General features: G+C 38.2%; 1 protein-coding gene across 1 annotated transcript; it reads right to left on the bottom strand.

Moving 5' to 3' along the window:
- Nucleotides 1–2,783: 2,783 nt before the first annotated feature.
- On the bottom strand, nt 2,784–13,663 carry picalml (phosphatidylinositol binding clathrin assembly protein like). The gene is given in 7 exon segments (NM_001127945.1): nt 2,784–3,961; nt 5,885–5,996; nt 6,082–6,175; nt 6,261–6,363; nt 7,909–7,984; nt 9,218–9,360; nt 13,229–13,663. Coding segments are annotated over 7 exon segments (681 nt in total). The 5' UTR covers nt 13,359–13,663; the 3' UTR covers nt 2,784–3,938.
- Nucleotides 13,664–14,692: the final 1,029 nt, after the last annotated feature.

The raw sequence follows: 14,692 nt of genomic DNA, 5'->3' as shown, positions 1-14,692 counted from the left end.
GGCTTGGCAATAACACTGGGTTTTTATGCAACCAAAGCTTGCCTCCTAACCAGAAATACAAAAATAAGCACCTGATTTGAGGCCACAGGGAGCAACATCCAAGGGGTTGGGGAGCAACATGTTGCTCAAGAGCCACTGGTCGGAGATCACTGCTCTAACTGTTATGCCAACCACCTGTAATGTACAGTGTAGTTAAACTTTGCAGAAGGTTTTATTATATGTTCTGTCAATGCAGCCAGCACAATAAGATGTGCTAATATCTAATAATACTGACCCCAGCGCTGAAGCAGTCTTTTCAGTAGAAAGGAGATGGATTTAAAAAAAAAAAGCCAACAGACTTATTTTGGAGATGTTTATAAAATAAAAAAATCATTAGGTTTCTAGCAATTTTTTTTGCATCCTGAACCCATACGTTTAAACAGAGTCTGTGCCTCTGCCCTGGCAGTTTAGTTAAACTAACAGAGTGAATATGAGCTAGTTGTTGCACAGAGATCAATCAAAGTGTCTCTAGCCTTTTGGGACACAAGTAATAACATTCCAAAGACTCTTTCTTACCGTTTCTCTTTCCCAGAATTACTTGCTCCTAGCTGGAGAAATCAGGTTTTGTGGAATTACTTAATGATAGGGTTTTAAAAAAAATGCTCATTCCCTTGCTATATTTATGCCTGTCTTCTTAAAGACACAAGCTGAAGCATGACAATCAACTTTGCCAGATGAGGTACTAACCTGCTGGCAGCTGAGACTTCTTTTGTTTTTTTCCCTTCAAGGGATGCCAAGTGCTGTTCAAGTGCTTCCAGCAAACTGTTGGGTGCCTGTAAACAAAGAAAACAATTATTTGTACTCATACAAACAAAGGTCACCTTTGTTGTTTAGAAGAAAACCCTTACTTAAACTTAAATTCTCTGAAACTACTACTTTTGGCTTTAAGATCATATTCTTATATATGCTCATTTTACTGAACTGGCTTGACTAAAAAATCTAAATGTGCAAAGTTTCTGAATTTTGGGCACTGGGAGAAATGTTGCAAGATGGGTTTCTGAACTGCATTCAAAATATACTCACATTTAAAAAAATGCCAGTTCTGTCCATTTAAGGCATAGCCAAGTGTCTTATTTGTAAATAAACTCTATTTAAATGGTGTTTCTACTGTAAACTTAGACAAAGTATGTGTGTAGATTACAGACTTTTTTTTCCTGTATATATAGTGTAAGCAAAATATACATCATATTTCCACATAAACATTATGGGCAAAACACAGAAAGTCTAAGGGAAATGAACTATGGATTAAACAACTGCAAAAAGAAGTACAGAAAGGAAAATTAAACAAGATTAAATGAACATGGAATGTATACTGACCTGAGTTAGGTCTGGAATGTCACCCTGATCAATTCCAACTTGCTGAGTTGACAAATAGGAGGGGAAAAAAAATTACATTACTTCATGCAGTGATAATGGAGAGTGTGCTGGGAGTTTTGAATGTTTACACACAAATGACAGCAAAAGGGACATTACCAACTTGAACTGGTACAGTGGCACTTGCAATTGACCAAAGACAGAACAATGAAGTTATGCAGTATATTATGTGCAGAACTATAAATCTGCAAATATCATGCAATACTTGCAAATCAACACAAATATGAAATGTTAAACTTTAAAATGTTATGCATTAGAATAGGTTCATTTTAGCACTCAAATTTTGATTTAGCAAAAAAAATGTTGCAAGTTACTGCTGGCCACAAGACAAAAGAGGAACAAGAATGGAAATGAACTGTCGAGCAGAAAGCACTGTCTGTGTAAGGCTGGCATAGCATTCAATAACAATATGTATATTATTTTTATGGCATTCAGTTTTGGTATCATGCACACCACATGCTACTGTACCAGTGCCAATAGCTAAATAAGGCCCCTTTGGTTCAGAGTTGACAGTACTTACCTCTGCCACTTTGAGGAACTCTGAAAGCTTTGTCATTCGAGCAAGAAATTTTTTATAGATATCCAGGGCTTCTTTGCACTGGTTCTTTTTCATATCAAAGTACTTTTCTGGAGAAAAAGACACAGGATTTATATATATATATATATATATATATATATATATATATACACACACTTTATATAAATGTACAAAAAAAGTTCTTTTTTTTTTACAGCATGCCACTATGAGTATAGTGTAAGGTTCATTGACACATACTCTGATTTTTACCCACCTTTTGCAACACTGGTGATCATATACATTGGGGTATGTTATGCTTTATGTGATTTGTTGATGTACTATTGAACGAGCTGTGTGTCTTTTTTACCCTATGTAAAGGTAAAAATACCACGAAAGCCTGACAGATTGTTGACCCATCCCAGTATCCAGTGACATTCCTTAAAAGGGTGGTTTAAATTAACTTTTAGTATGTTATCGAATGTCCAGTTCGTCTTTACTTTTTATCATTTTTGCATTATTTGCTTTCCTCTTTATAGCTTTCAAAAGGGGGTCACTGACCCTGGCAGCCAAAAACCTATTCCTGTGTGGGGACAATTTCATTGTTATTGTTACTTTATATTACTTATCTCTCTACTTAGACCCTGTCCTAATCCCATTCCATTTCTCATTCAAACCAATGCCTAGTTTCTAGGGTAATTTGGACCCTGGCAACCATATAGCTGCTAACATCCCAAACGGGAGAGTTGCCAAATATAAAGCTAAAATATTTTAAAAATAATGAAAAATTTGGGAGTTCTTATCCTGTTTCTTCAATATCTTCACGGTTGCTCTCACTTTTTTTTTTTTTTTTTAACTTTCTGCTTCCCTACTTTGGAGGCTCCAGTGCCTCTACAACTCATTCTTGCAAGTACTAAGTTTGTCATCGTGTGTATTCTTTAAATAACTTTCGCCTGATATTCAGTTGGTTTTGAAAAGCGTTCCTACGTAAAATAACCTGCTCCTGCTTCTATAATATATGTTGACAGATTTTCTGGGGGTTATACCTTGCATTATTTGAGGATTTTAGTATTATTTTGTAAAGAGATTGACAAGCAAGCTTGTAACACTGTTGTTATATTATTAAAACTGCAACCTTTTTTCCATATTGTATGGGTTTTCTGATGATTTTCCTTTATTCCTTTTACTTTTGGTTATGTTCACTTTGTTGTTAACACTATTTTTTACACTGTGTTGTGTCCCTCTGAAGTGATGTCTCATGATGCCACCCACCCCACATTCCTGCCACTTAAGGGCTCATGAGGCAATTGTTGTGTTGGTTGTATCACTTTGAGAAAAGGCTAGACTGCTGAAACATTAGTTCATCTTGAATAATTATAACTCCAGAGAGCAGTTCCACTTTGTTCTTACACATACAAACATATTTATCTTTAGTGGATAAAACATGCATATATACACCTTAAGCCTTAAATTTCAAAAACTAAATTATAATTATGTAAAACTTGCATTATACTAACTCAGTGTATGACTGGCATGAGACAAATGTAACCCTTTAACAATTATATTTTGCAAAAAATATAAGGGGGAAACAACAACCTACTTTTACTCCCTTATCTGCAGCAAACTTAACAAAATCTACAGAAAATAATGTGGATATGACCAATGAACAAAAACCCATTTCTCTTAAAATTAGCATGCAATAACCATAATTTAAAAGGGAAATGAACCAAAATAAAATGTCTTTTAGTCTAAATATAATCATCAATGGCATCTTTTTAGTACTTTAAGTACTTTTTAGACATTAAATTAATAATTAACAACGAATGGCTTTTGTGTATGATGAAATGGGAGAAAATAAAATTGTGGCAGTTGCAAATACACAACATAAGATATTATCTTATACACAGCAGGCATGTAGTACATCACAACCAGATCCCTTCTGTTGTAGAGTGCACGTCAACTAATCACTGCTTCACTTTGATGTTGATAAATAGGAATCAGGAGCCCAAGGCTAACATATGTTTTTGATCTTAGCTAGGATGAAGATTTAAAAGGACACAATATTATTTATAAGCAGAGTTTACATTTGCTTCTCTTAATTAATCAATAATATATTATTGATGCAGGTTATTCTTCCCAGTGAGTATTATTTATCTGCATATGTGTTTATTTATATTATTAGGAACATTCAAGTTAGTTACTCTAGACTAGAACATGTAATAGTGCTCTGAGTGGCCAGCTGCAATATCTGATGTAATCCTTAATTAGAGGTTACTTGGAAAATGTATACCGTATATACTCGAGTATAAGCCGATCCAAATATAAGCCGAGGTACCTAATTTTACCTAAGAAAACTGGAAAAACTTATTGACTCGAGTATAAGCCTAGGGTGGGAAATGCAACCGCTACTGACAAGTTTCAATAATCAAATAAATAACAGATATAAATAATAGATAACTTTAGGGAAAGAAAAATGCTACAGCAGCAGACAAAAGCAAGTTTGGGAAGGCTAAGGAAGCTGCCATAGTAATTATCAAGTACTTGGACCCCAGTGTACAAGTCCCACCACAGTACTACAATAGTAGTTACAAGGGCAAAATAATTCTTGATGCTGGACTTAGTACAAATTTAATTGTAAATAACAAGTTATTGTACCAATTACTTAATCTGGCTCGTTGTGCAGATGGATGTGCAGATGTAACGCGCTCGTTGCACGCACCCACCCTCCCTTCCTCCGCTTGTGTCCGTTCATACATCCCTCCCTCCACTTGTGTGCATACGTACCTCCCTCCCTCCACTTGCGTGCATACCTACCTCCCTCCCTCCACTTGCATGCATACCTCCCTCCCTCCACATGTCCACAGGTGTCCGTGCGAACCTGCAGTTCTGCGCACTCTGGCTCTGACTCTGGCGCTTGTGCGCACCTCCCCTCCGAGAACGGACGTGAATAAGTGCGTGCGTATGTGGATGGATTTGGCTAAGAAATACTTTAAGAGTGAAAAACTGTTGCCTGCATGACATGCTATGCTATGCATTAAGTATGCATTTGATCACTCTCTCTATAATATTATATTAAATTATTTGATGTGTAAATTGGTTTCTGACCTACTTAAGAACATGGTTGGTTTTTACATATGCTATTACATATAGAGGGATTTGCTTGTTATTTCAAGTTTTTTCACTACATTTGTCTATAAAAGCTTTACATTTTGGGATTGGCTAGTTACTACAGGAGTTTTGAAAGCTCAGTGTACACATTGCAGCCTACAGTTTTACTGTACAGCAGGGGTTAGTAACCTTTTTCATATAAGACTCATACAGTTTGAAACCTAGGGATGCACTCTTCAGATTTGCTAATACAATGTGATCACACCAGGATTTGACAACTGCAGGTTCATCACGCACTCTGGCTCTGACTCTGACTGTTGCGGGCATACCTCCCTTCCGCCACATGTCCTCAGGTGTCAGTGCATAGCTACAGTTGCGCGCACTCTGACACTCGCTGGTCCCACCTCCCCCGAGAACGGAAGCGATTCCGAGTGAACCTGCATTTGCGCACACTCTGACTCTGACACTGGCGCTCGGTGCGCACACCTCCCCCTGAGAACGGAAGCAATTAAGTGCATGCACACGGACGTCCATGGGGAGGGGTTGCGCGCCGTCCAACGAGCGCCAGTCAGAGTGCGCGCAAGTGCAGGTTCACTCGGAATCGCTTCCGTTCTCCGGGGAGGTGGGACCAACGAGCGTCAGAGCCAGAGTGCTCGCAACTGTAGGTATGCACGGACACATATACTCGAGTATAAGCCGAGGGTTACTTTTTCAGCACATTTTTAGTGCTGAAAAACTCGGCTTATACGCGAGTATATACGGTATGTTATATTGACAAAATGTTTGGACAAAAAAAAAAAAAAAATTAAAGTTATCCACATTAATAAATGAACAATGAGCAACACATACCTAGCAAGTTAATGACGCCTTCATTATAAGCTGCAAAGAGCCTTATCGAGTCTTTGAAAAGCAGCATGAAACCAGTTTTAATAACACCATTTGTTAGCTCATTTGTATTTGCCTACAAAAAGAGAAAAGCAATGTCAAAGCAAAGTTTTACAGATAAAATAGCAAATAAAAAAAATATAGTGTAATTTTAGACTTACATCAAAATCTAAGAGAGCATCCAGCTGGTTCTGAATGATTGGAAGCGTTTTCAAGAGCTTCTCCGTAACCATGGTTCTCATAACTCCATCTACCCTAAAATGTGCAACAAGTTAGAAGAAAATATAACTGCTACTTATGAAAGTTACTCATATGGTACCACAATATGGCACTGACATACCCTCTTTTCATTTTGGTGAAGTCAACAGCCACAAGTCTATAGGAAAGTGCTTTTTCATTTAAGTATCTGCTATAGCGCCTGATGAATGTCGACATATCATACCCTGTAAAAGGAAAAGCAAAACCCGTTTGACTTCATTGCCTTCTCAAAACAAGGTGGCAATACACAAAGAGGTGCAAGGCCAAAAGGACAGATACAGTGCCAGGTGCCATACATGGTACTTTGTCATCATGACATTTTCAAACATGCCCAATAAACAAAACAACCTATATACATAATACAAAGATATTCACTTCAAACAAAGCCACAAATGGGTTACACAATTTATTTTGCTAAAATCATGTGCTCAAATGTTTGATTTCTTTCTTATCTTTTGTATCTATTGTTGTTCCATAACAGCCACAGCCTCTTCAGGATAAAATTTCACTGGCATGGCTTCTCTCTGCTTATATTTTCCAACACGTCTGCCACTGAACATATACAGACATGCAGTTGCTAACTACAAGGCATGCAAAGTTCTGACAATGTAAAACCCATGGTCCCCCCCCCCTTTTTTTTTTTTTTTTTAATCAATGAATGAATAATAAAGTTCTGTAACAAAGAACTACCAGTGATCCCAACATATAGAGGTTTTGGCAAATGAGTGGACATTAAGCTAAAATTGTCCACAGAGGAATGAATCTTTTAGTGACAAGGATGGGTGCCCATATCCACAACTACCGGTATCCATGAGCTTCTAATTCTCATTAGATGCATGCCAGCAGTGCTGCCATTGGAGGGGGTGGAGACAAGTGGGACTGCCCATTCTACTTAGTTAAGAGAGCCTGCACTGTAAGAAAAAGACATCTAATAGCACATAGAGCCAATCCAGTCTAGGGAATTGCTTCACATTGTTGTCAGTGGAAGGCAATAGACATATGACTTACAGGAGCCATTTTCAAGAGCATGTACTTTTAAATTTTTGATAATAACTGCTAACAAAAGCAATTTATAATAGCGCTTCAAGTTAATAACTTTGTAATGCAATGGTCAGATATTCCCCCAGCTGGGTTGCAAGGATTTACACCAAAACAAGCTTTCGATCCAACAACACATGGCATTAGCCTATAAAGGAAAAAGAAAAGCCTAACTTATTTAGTAATAGCAACACAAAGAACTTGTATTAGCGTTTAAAAAAAACATGTTGCCACACACACTAATAAGGTAGTACTTGATACCTTGCTTCCCCTTCCACAGCAGAACTGGCTACTTTGGAAAGAGAAGCTACAACATACTGCATTCAATACAACTTTCTCTGCAGAGGCAATTTAAAAATGTATGTATTAGTCACAAAGTAGTTTGCATACGAATTTGATTCTTGACTTCATATGAGTAACGCCTACCATAAGAACTGGAGGTCTGCATACAAAACAGGTTGAGAACCACTGAGAAATTCTTGTATAAATAATAATGTAGTAACTAATCAGTACAGACTGGCTATCCCCTGCTGCACTCCTTCAAAGATATCCTAGGTTTCTGCTCTTGAATAGTCCGTTCACACTACATTTTCAACCATGTATTACCTTATTAGTATAAGTTAATTTCTTACATTGTCTTAGTATCTGTACAAAGAACTGTCTACAGGAACAATGAGTTAGGATGTATTTACCTTGCATGGCACCTCTATCCAAGAAGTTGTTAAGATTTAACAATGTATTTCTGGATGCAAGGTACTGAATAAATCTCTGAGGAAAACAAGACAAAGATATATAGATGATAGGCTTTTAGACATAATACTTGACTTAACATTACATTTATGGGAGACAAATAAAAAGTATAAATATATATTACTGAAATAAAAACAGATAATAAGCTATATTTCCCTCTGAATGGCTCTGCAAGTATTTTTTTTTCATCATGGCTTATTTCAAAGACAAAATTATGTCAGGAAACAGCTTGAACAATTTTCATGGAAAACCTATAGGAAACATGCTGAACAGAGAACCATGTCACCAAAATTTCAACATTCACTTTCTTTGTCTTAAGGTGGCTGACAATGCCTACAGACGTGTCTATTCCTGATTATATTGTAATTTATTCTGCCATTTACAGACCACCCACATGGGTGAAAAGGCAAAAAATTGAATACTGCTCAAGACCTACGTAGCCTAAGGGGCTGATTTACTTACCCACGAACGGGTCGAATGGAGTCCGATTGCGTTTTTTTCGTAATGATCGGTATTTTGCGATTTTTTCGTATGTTTTGCGATTTTTTCGGATTCTTTACGAATTTTTCGTTACCAATACGATTTTTGCGTAAAAACGCGAGTTTTCCTATCCATTACGAAAGTTGCGTAAAAAGTTGCGCATTTTTCGTAGTGTTAAAACTTACGCGAAAAGTTGCGCATTTTTCGTAGCGTTAAGTTTTAACGCTACGAAAAATGCGCAACTTTTCGCGTAAGTTTTAACGCTACGAAAAATGCGCAACTTTTTACGCAACTTTCGTAATGGATACGAAAAACTCGCGTTTTTACGCAAAAATCGTATTGGTAACGAAAAATTCGTAAAGAATCCGAAAAAATCGCAAAACATACGAAAAAGTCGCAAAATGTTCGTTTTCAAGTCGGAACTTTTCCAATTCGGGTCGGATTCGTGGGTTAGTAAATCAGCCCCTAAGTGTGTGAAATCAATCTACCGAGAGAGCAGTTCATTATCAGGGGTTTCCCAGTGGACTGGTAATTATTTTTATAAGCTCCTTTAAATTTCTTCAGTATCAGGAAGTATTGGCTTCATATTCATGTTCAGCGCCAGAAAAAACAGAGCCCATGGATATTTCTTTATTAAAATAAAAAATATGTTCAAAACATGCCCTATTCATAGCATTCATATTGACAAGGCTGTATACTGTAGCTTGCACATACCTATATTACTGTACAAATATTTTGTATAAATACTGGTTCATGTATGACAGACCTTACCTCATTGCCATACATCATGAGGTGATGTGTTGTGATGAGTGCTTTGAATACTACAACCCAGCTACCATTTGCAGTTCTCTCAAAAAGTGTGTCAGCCAGCTGAGGGATATTTACATTCATCTCATTTGTACACTGTATAAGATCTGTAATTGAAAGTAAAAAGAGTTCCCCATTAGTTGTAGCAAGCCAGTCATTTATAATGCAGTATAATTAGAGTGATGCATGTATACTGACTCAAAGTAGAATGGTTTTAGCAATATAAACTTCAGCATCAACTAATTAGTATTATATTTTGGTAAACCTCCCTTATATATTCTCATTAGAAGATTTCTCAACTTTGTTGATCTTTTCAGCACTTCTATAGAGTAAAGCAATGCCAGGTGAATGTGGGAGGAGAAAAAGGTGTTGTGTATTTTGCTTTGCAGTTTTCCACTGACAGACACAAAATAAAAAAGCAATGGGCATCAAATGTATAAAGTTAATCAGCAATCTGTAACGCTAATTTCACATTATTAGTCTTATGTTCATGCAAGTCTCACAGTCCTAGCACACACAACAGAAAACAAGCACACATAAGTACAAAGAGCATACATCTATTTACTGCCATAAACCTGAGCCAAGTTATCTGGACAGGAGACAAATAGATTTGTACCCCAAACATTAACCCCTACATCCATTTAATATGTTACCCTTACATTATTTTGCTCAATAAATGTTTTCTCTGTCTTTCCAGGGTGATGGATCCAATGAATGCAAGAGAATTTTCCAATGAGAGCTGTACCTGACCACTGCAAATGTTGCTCCATCATCTTTGGAGGTGGAAAAAATTACTAGCAATATGTCCTTTCTTCTGAAGTACGATTACAGACAAATAGGGTCATTTTCTGACAGTAGTGCAATGTGCACAGTGGAAATCAGGCCCAAGCCACCATATGTTGCTTGCACTTTGCACCCTGTCCTACCATCAGCAGCTGTGGGCATAGGTCCTTGCAAGCCAAAATTGAGTGTCCCCTATCATACCCCCTAATTTGTATGTGATTCAGAGAAGCTGAAGTTAGGGAGTGACAACTGGTGCATGATGCAAAGAAGCCCTGTACTTACAGTCTGCCTCATGAGCAGCAAGACCCTCGGCACAACTGCTTTTGGAATGAGCACTAAAGCTGGCCATACAAGTACTGCTAAAATTGTATGAAACCTAGTTTCATACGATTGTCGGACCATATGTGGGCTCCAAATAATCATCCCGATAATTCTTGTACCATGGCGGTCGGCCAGGTTAAAAAATTTGGGCCAGATAACCATAAAATCTGTGCATGCATTGTGTATCGGACGATATCCTCGGTGGACCTACTGTGGAAGTCACTTTCGTACGATTAGTGTCTACCAGCTGTCACTTTTGTACGATTAGTGTCTGCAAACTATTTCATGTTCAAAACATTCCCTGATTTGTTTTAAGGGCTTTATCCTACATTTTCAGTCTGAATTTTAGTTTCATATCGTTGCATTTAAATGTACGACCGCTATCCAAATATTCATCACAAGAAGACTAAAATCTGGACATGTATTCTTACAACTTATAACCAAGCTTGGGCCACCTCCTTTACAGATCTAGGTGGAACAGTGAGAGAGAAGGGGGAACAGTGTTTTACAAAGTTTAGATTCCCTTTAAATTTAATCAAGATACAATTGTATCTGCAAGTACTTATGTCATTAAATTTTGTTGTGTGTGCCTACTGGCAAGGACATGTATTACATGGCTTTGAAAAATAAATTGACATTAAATAGACCATGTATTTGTAAAGTACTAATTATATTCTATAAAAATATACAATATGGATAAAACACAACATGCAAATTTAAACATCAACTCATCAAGTCCTTTCTATGCTGTCACTTACATGACTGCAACTGGCCTTGTCCTTAAACTCTAGGGACTCAAATGATAAACTGAATGTGCATACAAATGCTGTCTAACAATCAAGGTAAAACTAGATATAAATATCTTCTCTTTAAAACACTGATTTGGTACATAACATGCAACAGCAAATACATACCGAAATTAAAGGGGATCACCACCCCAACATTATTTTTTGCACAGTAAAAAGAAAAAGTAATTCTTAGCAACCTTTTCTGTATACATTAAATGGGTCTCAGGTTTTTGTAATTGCATAATTGCAGTATTTAACTCTCTGTTCTCTGCAGAAGTCAGTTCTCCTAGATATCTGCTAATCGGCTGATTTTTTGCTAGTGTTTCAGGAGGAAGAAACCGTAGTGCAGCTAGATAGATGCTGCTTTCAATAGCAGTTATATTTACAATAGGAAAGCGCCAAATACCACAATCGGACAAATCTGAATCCTTTTCAGCAGGATATGGCTGTATCCAAGTGCCTGGCCAAGCAGAATTCAAACCTTTAAAATCACGTGACTTTCTGATTGCACGAACCAGGACATTGCAAATGTTTTCCTCCTTGCTTTTAGCAAATTCCGGTTCCGCTTTGGCCCAAATCCTTTGTGAAACAACCAGGATTCAGCCGAATACCAAAAAAGTGTATTTGTTGCATCCCTAATTTACAAGTAACTTTAGAACCACACTATTGCTGTACATTTTTCTCTTATTGTACAAAAGCATCTTTTTGGCATAAGACCCCTTTAAGGTTAGCGGCACAGAACATTTTCTTCATCAGCGTAAAAACTCAAATTCAGCGACCTCTGCTTCATTCGTGTGTGCACTGACAGGACTGTAATTCACCTGTCAGTGCACACACAGAGGATTTTGGACAAAAAAAATGTATGCGGATTCCTTGATGAAACTGTTCTGTGTGCACAGTGACAGGAATTAGCCACTAGCCACCTAGAATTTAAATTGACTCAATGGCATTCACTGGTATATAGCACTGTATATGTTATCAAAGTAATGGGAAGGCAAGAAAGTCTGGGGTCATGGCTGTTCATGTAACATTATCAATGCACCAAACACAGGACCTTGTCCATATGCTTCTCTGCACAAGTTGCCATTCCATAACATAACATGTGCATAGGCTTCGGCACATTATCAGAGTACAAGGTCTACTACTTATCACCAGTTCCAGCGTCAGAATACTAGTATAATGCCATGTAAACATAGACTTATCTTCAATAAGAAATAAAAGATATATGGTTATACTTAGATAAACAACACTATTTCTGAAGTCCTTTTTAGATATCTCCATAATGGCATAATGGGCGATCAACCTACCAGCAAAACTCTTAATCTACTAATCCCCCGCTCCAAATCTACATTTTAAGTATGTTTATATCTCAAAGACTGGGGCAAGTGGCAGCATGGTGGCACAGCAGCCTTGCCATGGGATCCTAGGTTTGATTGCAAGCAGTTTGTATGTTCTCTCCATCAGTTTATTTGTTTACTTTGTTTCCTCTTACTCTCCAAAATCATACAGGCAGATTAAATGGCTCCTAATAAAACTAACCCTAATTTGTGTAACAAGCTGTGGAATATGCCAGTGCTATAAAAAGACACCGGTTTATAATTGATAAGTCTGTTATTCCATATTATTATTATTATTATTATTATATGCTTAAATAATGCCTTTTATTTGGTCTTGTCTGCCCAGGGAACTATACAAATCCCACTAGTTGTAGGAGAGCATGTGCTTCTGTGCTACATAAAAGGATTATTGCAGAGACTAATGCTGACATTTCACAGAAGAACATGCCCTTTTTCTGGGATTCCAGACACCTGCAATCAGCCCCCACATCCGTCAATGAAAGAAAGGAGACTTCTTCCTTCTTCCTGTATTGTCAATATAATTGTCTCACAGGTAACATTCAGCCATAATGCATACAAGCACTGCTGATCCCAATAGGAATGACTGTACAGCCCATGCATGCTAACTCAGATGATATGAACTACAAGTCCCACAACCCCCACCAAGCGGAACATAGGTGGAATACCAATAAAATGTCAATGTCATATCATCTGTACAAGGTAACAAACCCCAAGCCCAGACTTACAGTCTAAATGTTTCTTCTTGGGTCCCATCATTTCATGGGTAGTCGCCTTACATACGGCTTTGGCCACGGCGGAGCCGGTGACACTATGCTGAGCCGCCGTGATCCGATCTGTGATGGACTGGCCCGACATGATCCTTCTTGTGCCGACCGGGCACCGACCCACAGTAAATAACACGTACACACACGGGCGCTGTCACTACAACCCTATGTCACCTAATACCCTGTCTTCCTTCCCCCGGTTCCGGGTCACCGTATAACGAGGTTAAAGGAAGTCCTTATGAGGTGACCCGGCAGAGCAGAGTGGGGGAGTGCATATACTCTTTACCCCTATCTATCCTTTATACCTTCCTCTCCCCCACTCCCTCTCTCTCGTCCTCCTCTCCTTTTCCGGTTTCTCTCCCCCGTTCTGTCTCTCTATTTTACCTCACACTTCACCCCTAAGACAAAATGGCGGAACCGAGTCATGTGACTAGGAGCCACTGATGCGCCGGCTCATACTAGTGATAGTCAGAGACCGGCGAAAGTACAGTGTGAGTGACAGGGGAGGAGTGGGCATCACCAAATACGTATTAGAGCTTGAGCTGGTATAGCAACGATATTGAACATGGTTTCTTATTGAAACGAAAATAAATGTAGATATGAGAGAACTGGTGAAATGTCACCAACAGGTGCACCTAATGTGAAGGCGACAGACTAGGTTGAAATGAAAGGGCTTTTTAAAGCCATTTCCTTTAATTCCACTCTATATGACTTCAGTGGAATCTAAGTAGGGTGACTCACTTTGGAACTTAGAGTCTTGGAGAATGACTAATTTTAAGTCTGTGTTGCACTGCAGTACATCATGTGGATGCCTTGAACATGTCCATTTAATTTAGGATAAAGCTGACCATTAATGGCCAAATGTGAGTGGGTAGTTTGTCCAATTTGACCTCACTGCCTGACCACCTGGCCTTGTCTGTGAAGGTTGGGGATCCTTTCTGCCTATCATTTTGGGTTTGAAAATGTCATGTATTGTATGGTACCTATAAAGCACCCACCTCAGGGTTATAGTGCTTACTACTGTAGCACATGAGGAAGCCAAGCCAAGCTGTGACTCCTGTTTACCTCCTCATTTACAGAGGCACCATGAACTTGCTGAGGTGGTGTATAGGTACATTATCTAGCATTTTTGTAATCTACCTATACACCACCTCAGCTAATGCACAGTGCATCTGCAAATAAGGACGTAAACAGGACTTGCAGTGGATTATTTTTTTATAGTTTCCAGTGGAACAATAGAAGTATCCATAAACATGCATATCTCCCAAAATTTGAATTTTCAAATGAGGGACAAATTGGACCATGTCCCTGTTCCACACTGACAGTGCCAAGTTAGACTCTTACACTTTTCTACAAATATCCACCACTCTTCTGCCCCACACAAAATGGGACCTTTGTGAGGTGTGCACATGTACAGATAATTGA

The sequence above is a fragment of the Xenopus tropicalis genome, chromosome 8 (assembly GCF_000004195.4).
Source record: "Xenopus tropicalis strain Nigerian chromosome 8, UCB_Xtro_10.0, whole genome shotgun sequence".
NCBI classification, from domain to species: domain Eukaryota; kingdom Metazoa; phylum Chordata; class Amphibia; order Anura; family Pipidae; genus Xenopus; species Xenopus tropicalis.
This window is presented reverse-complemented; position numbering and strand designations above follow the sequence as displayed.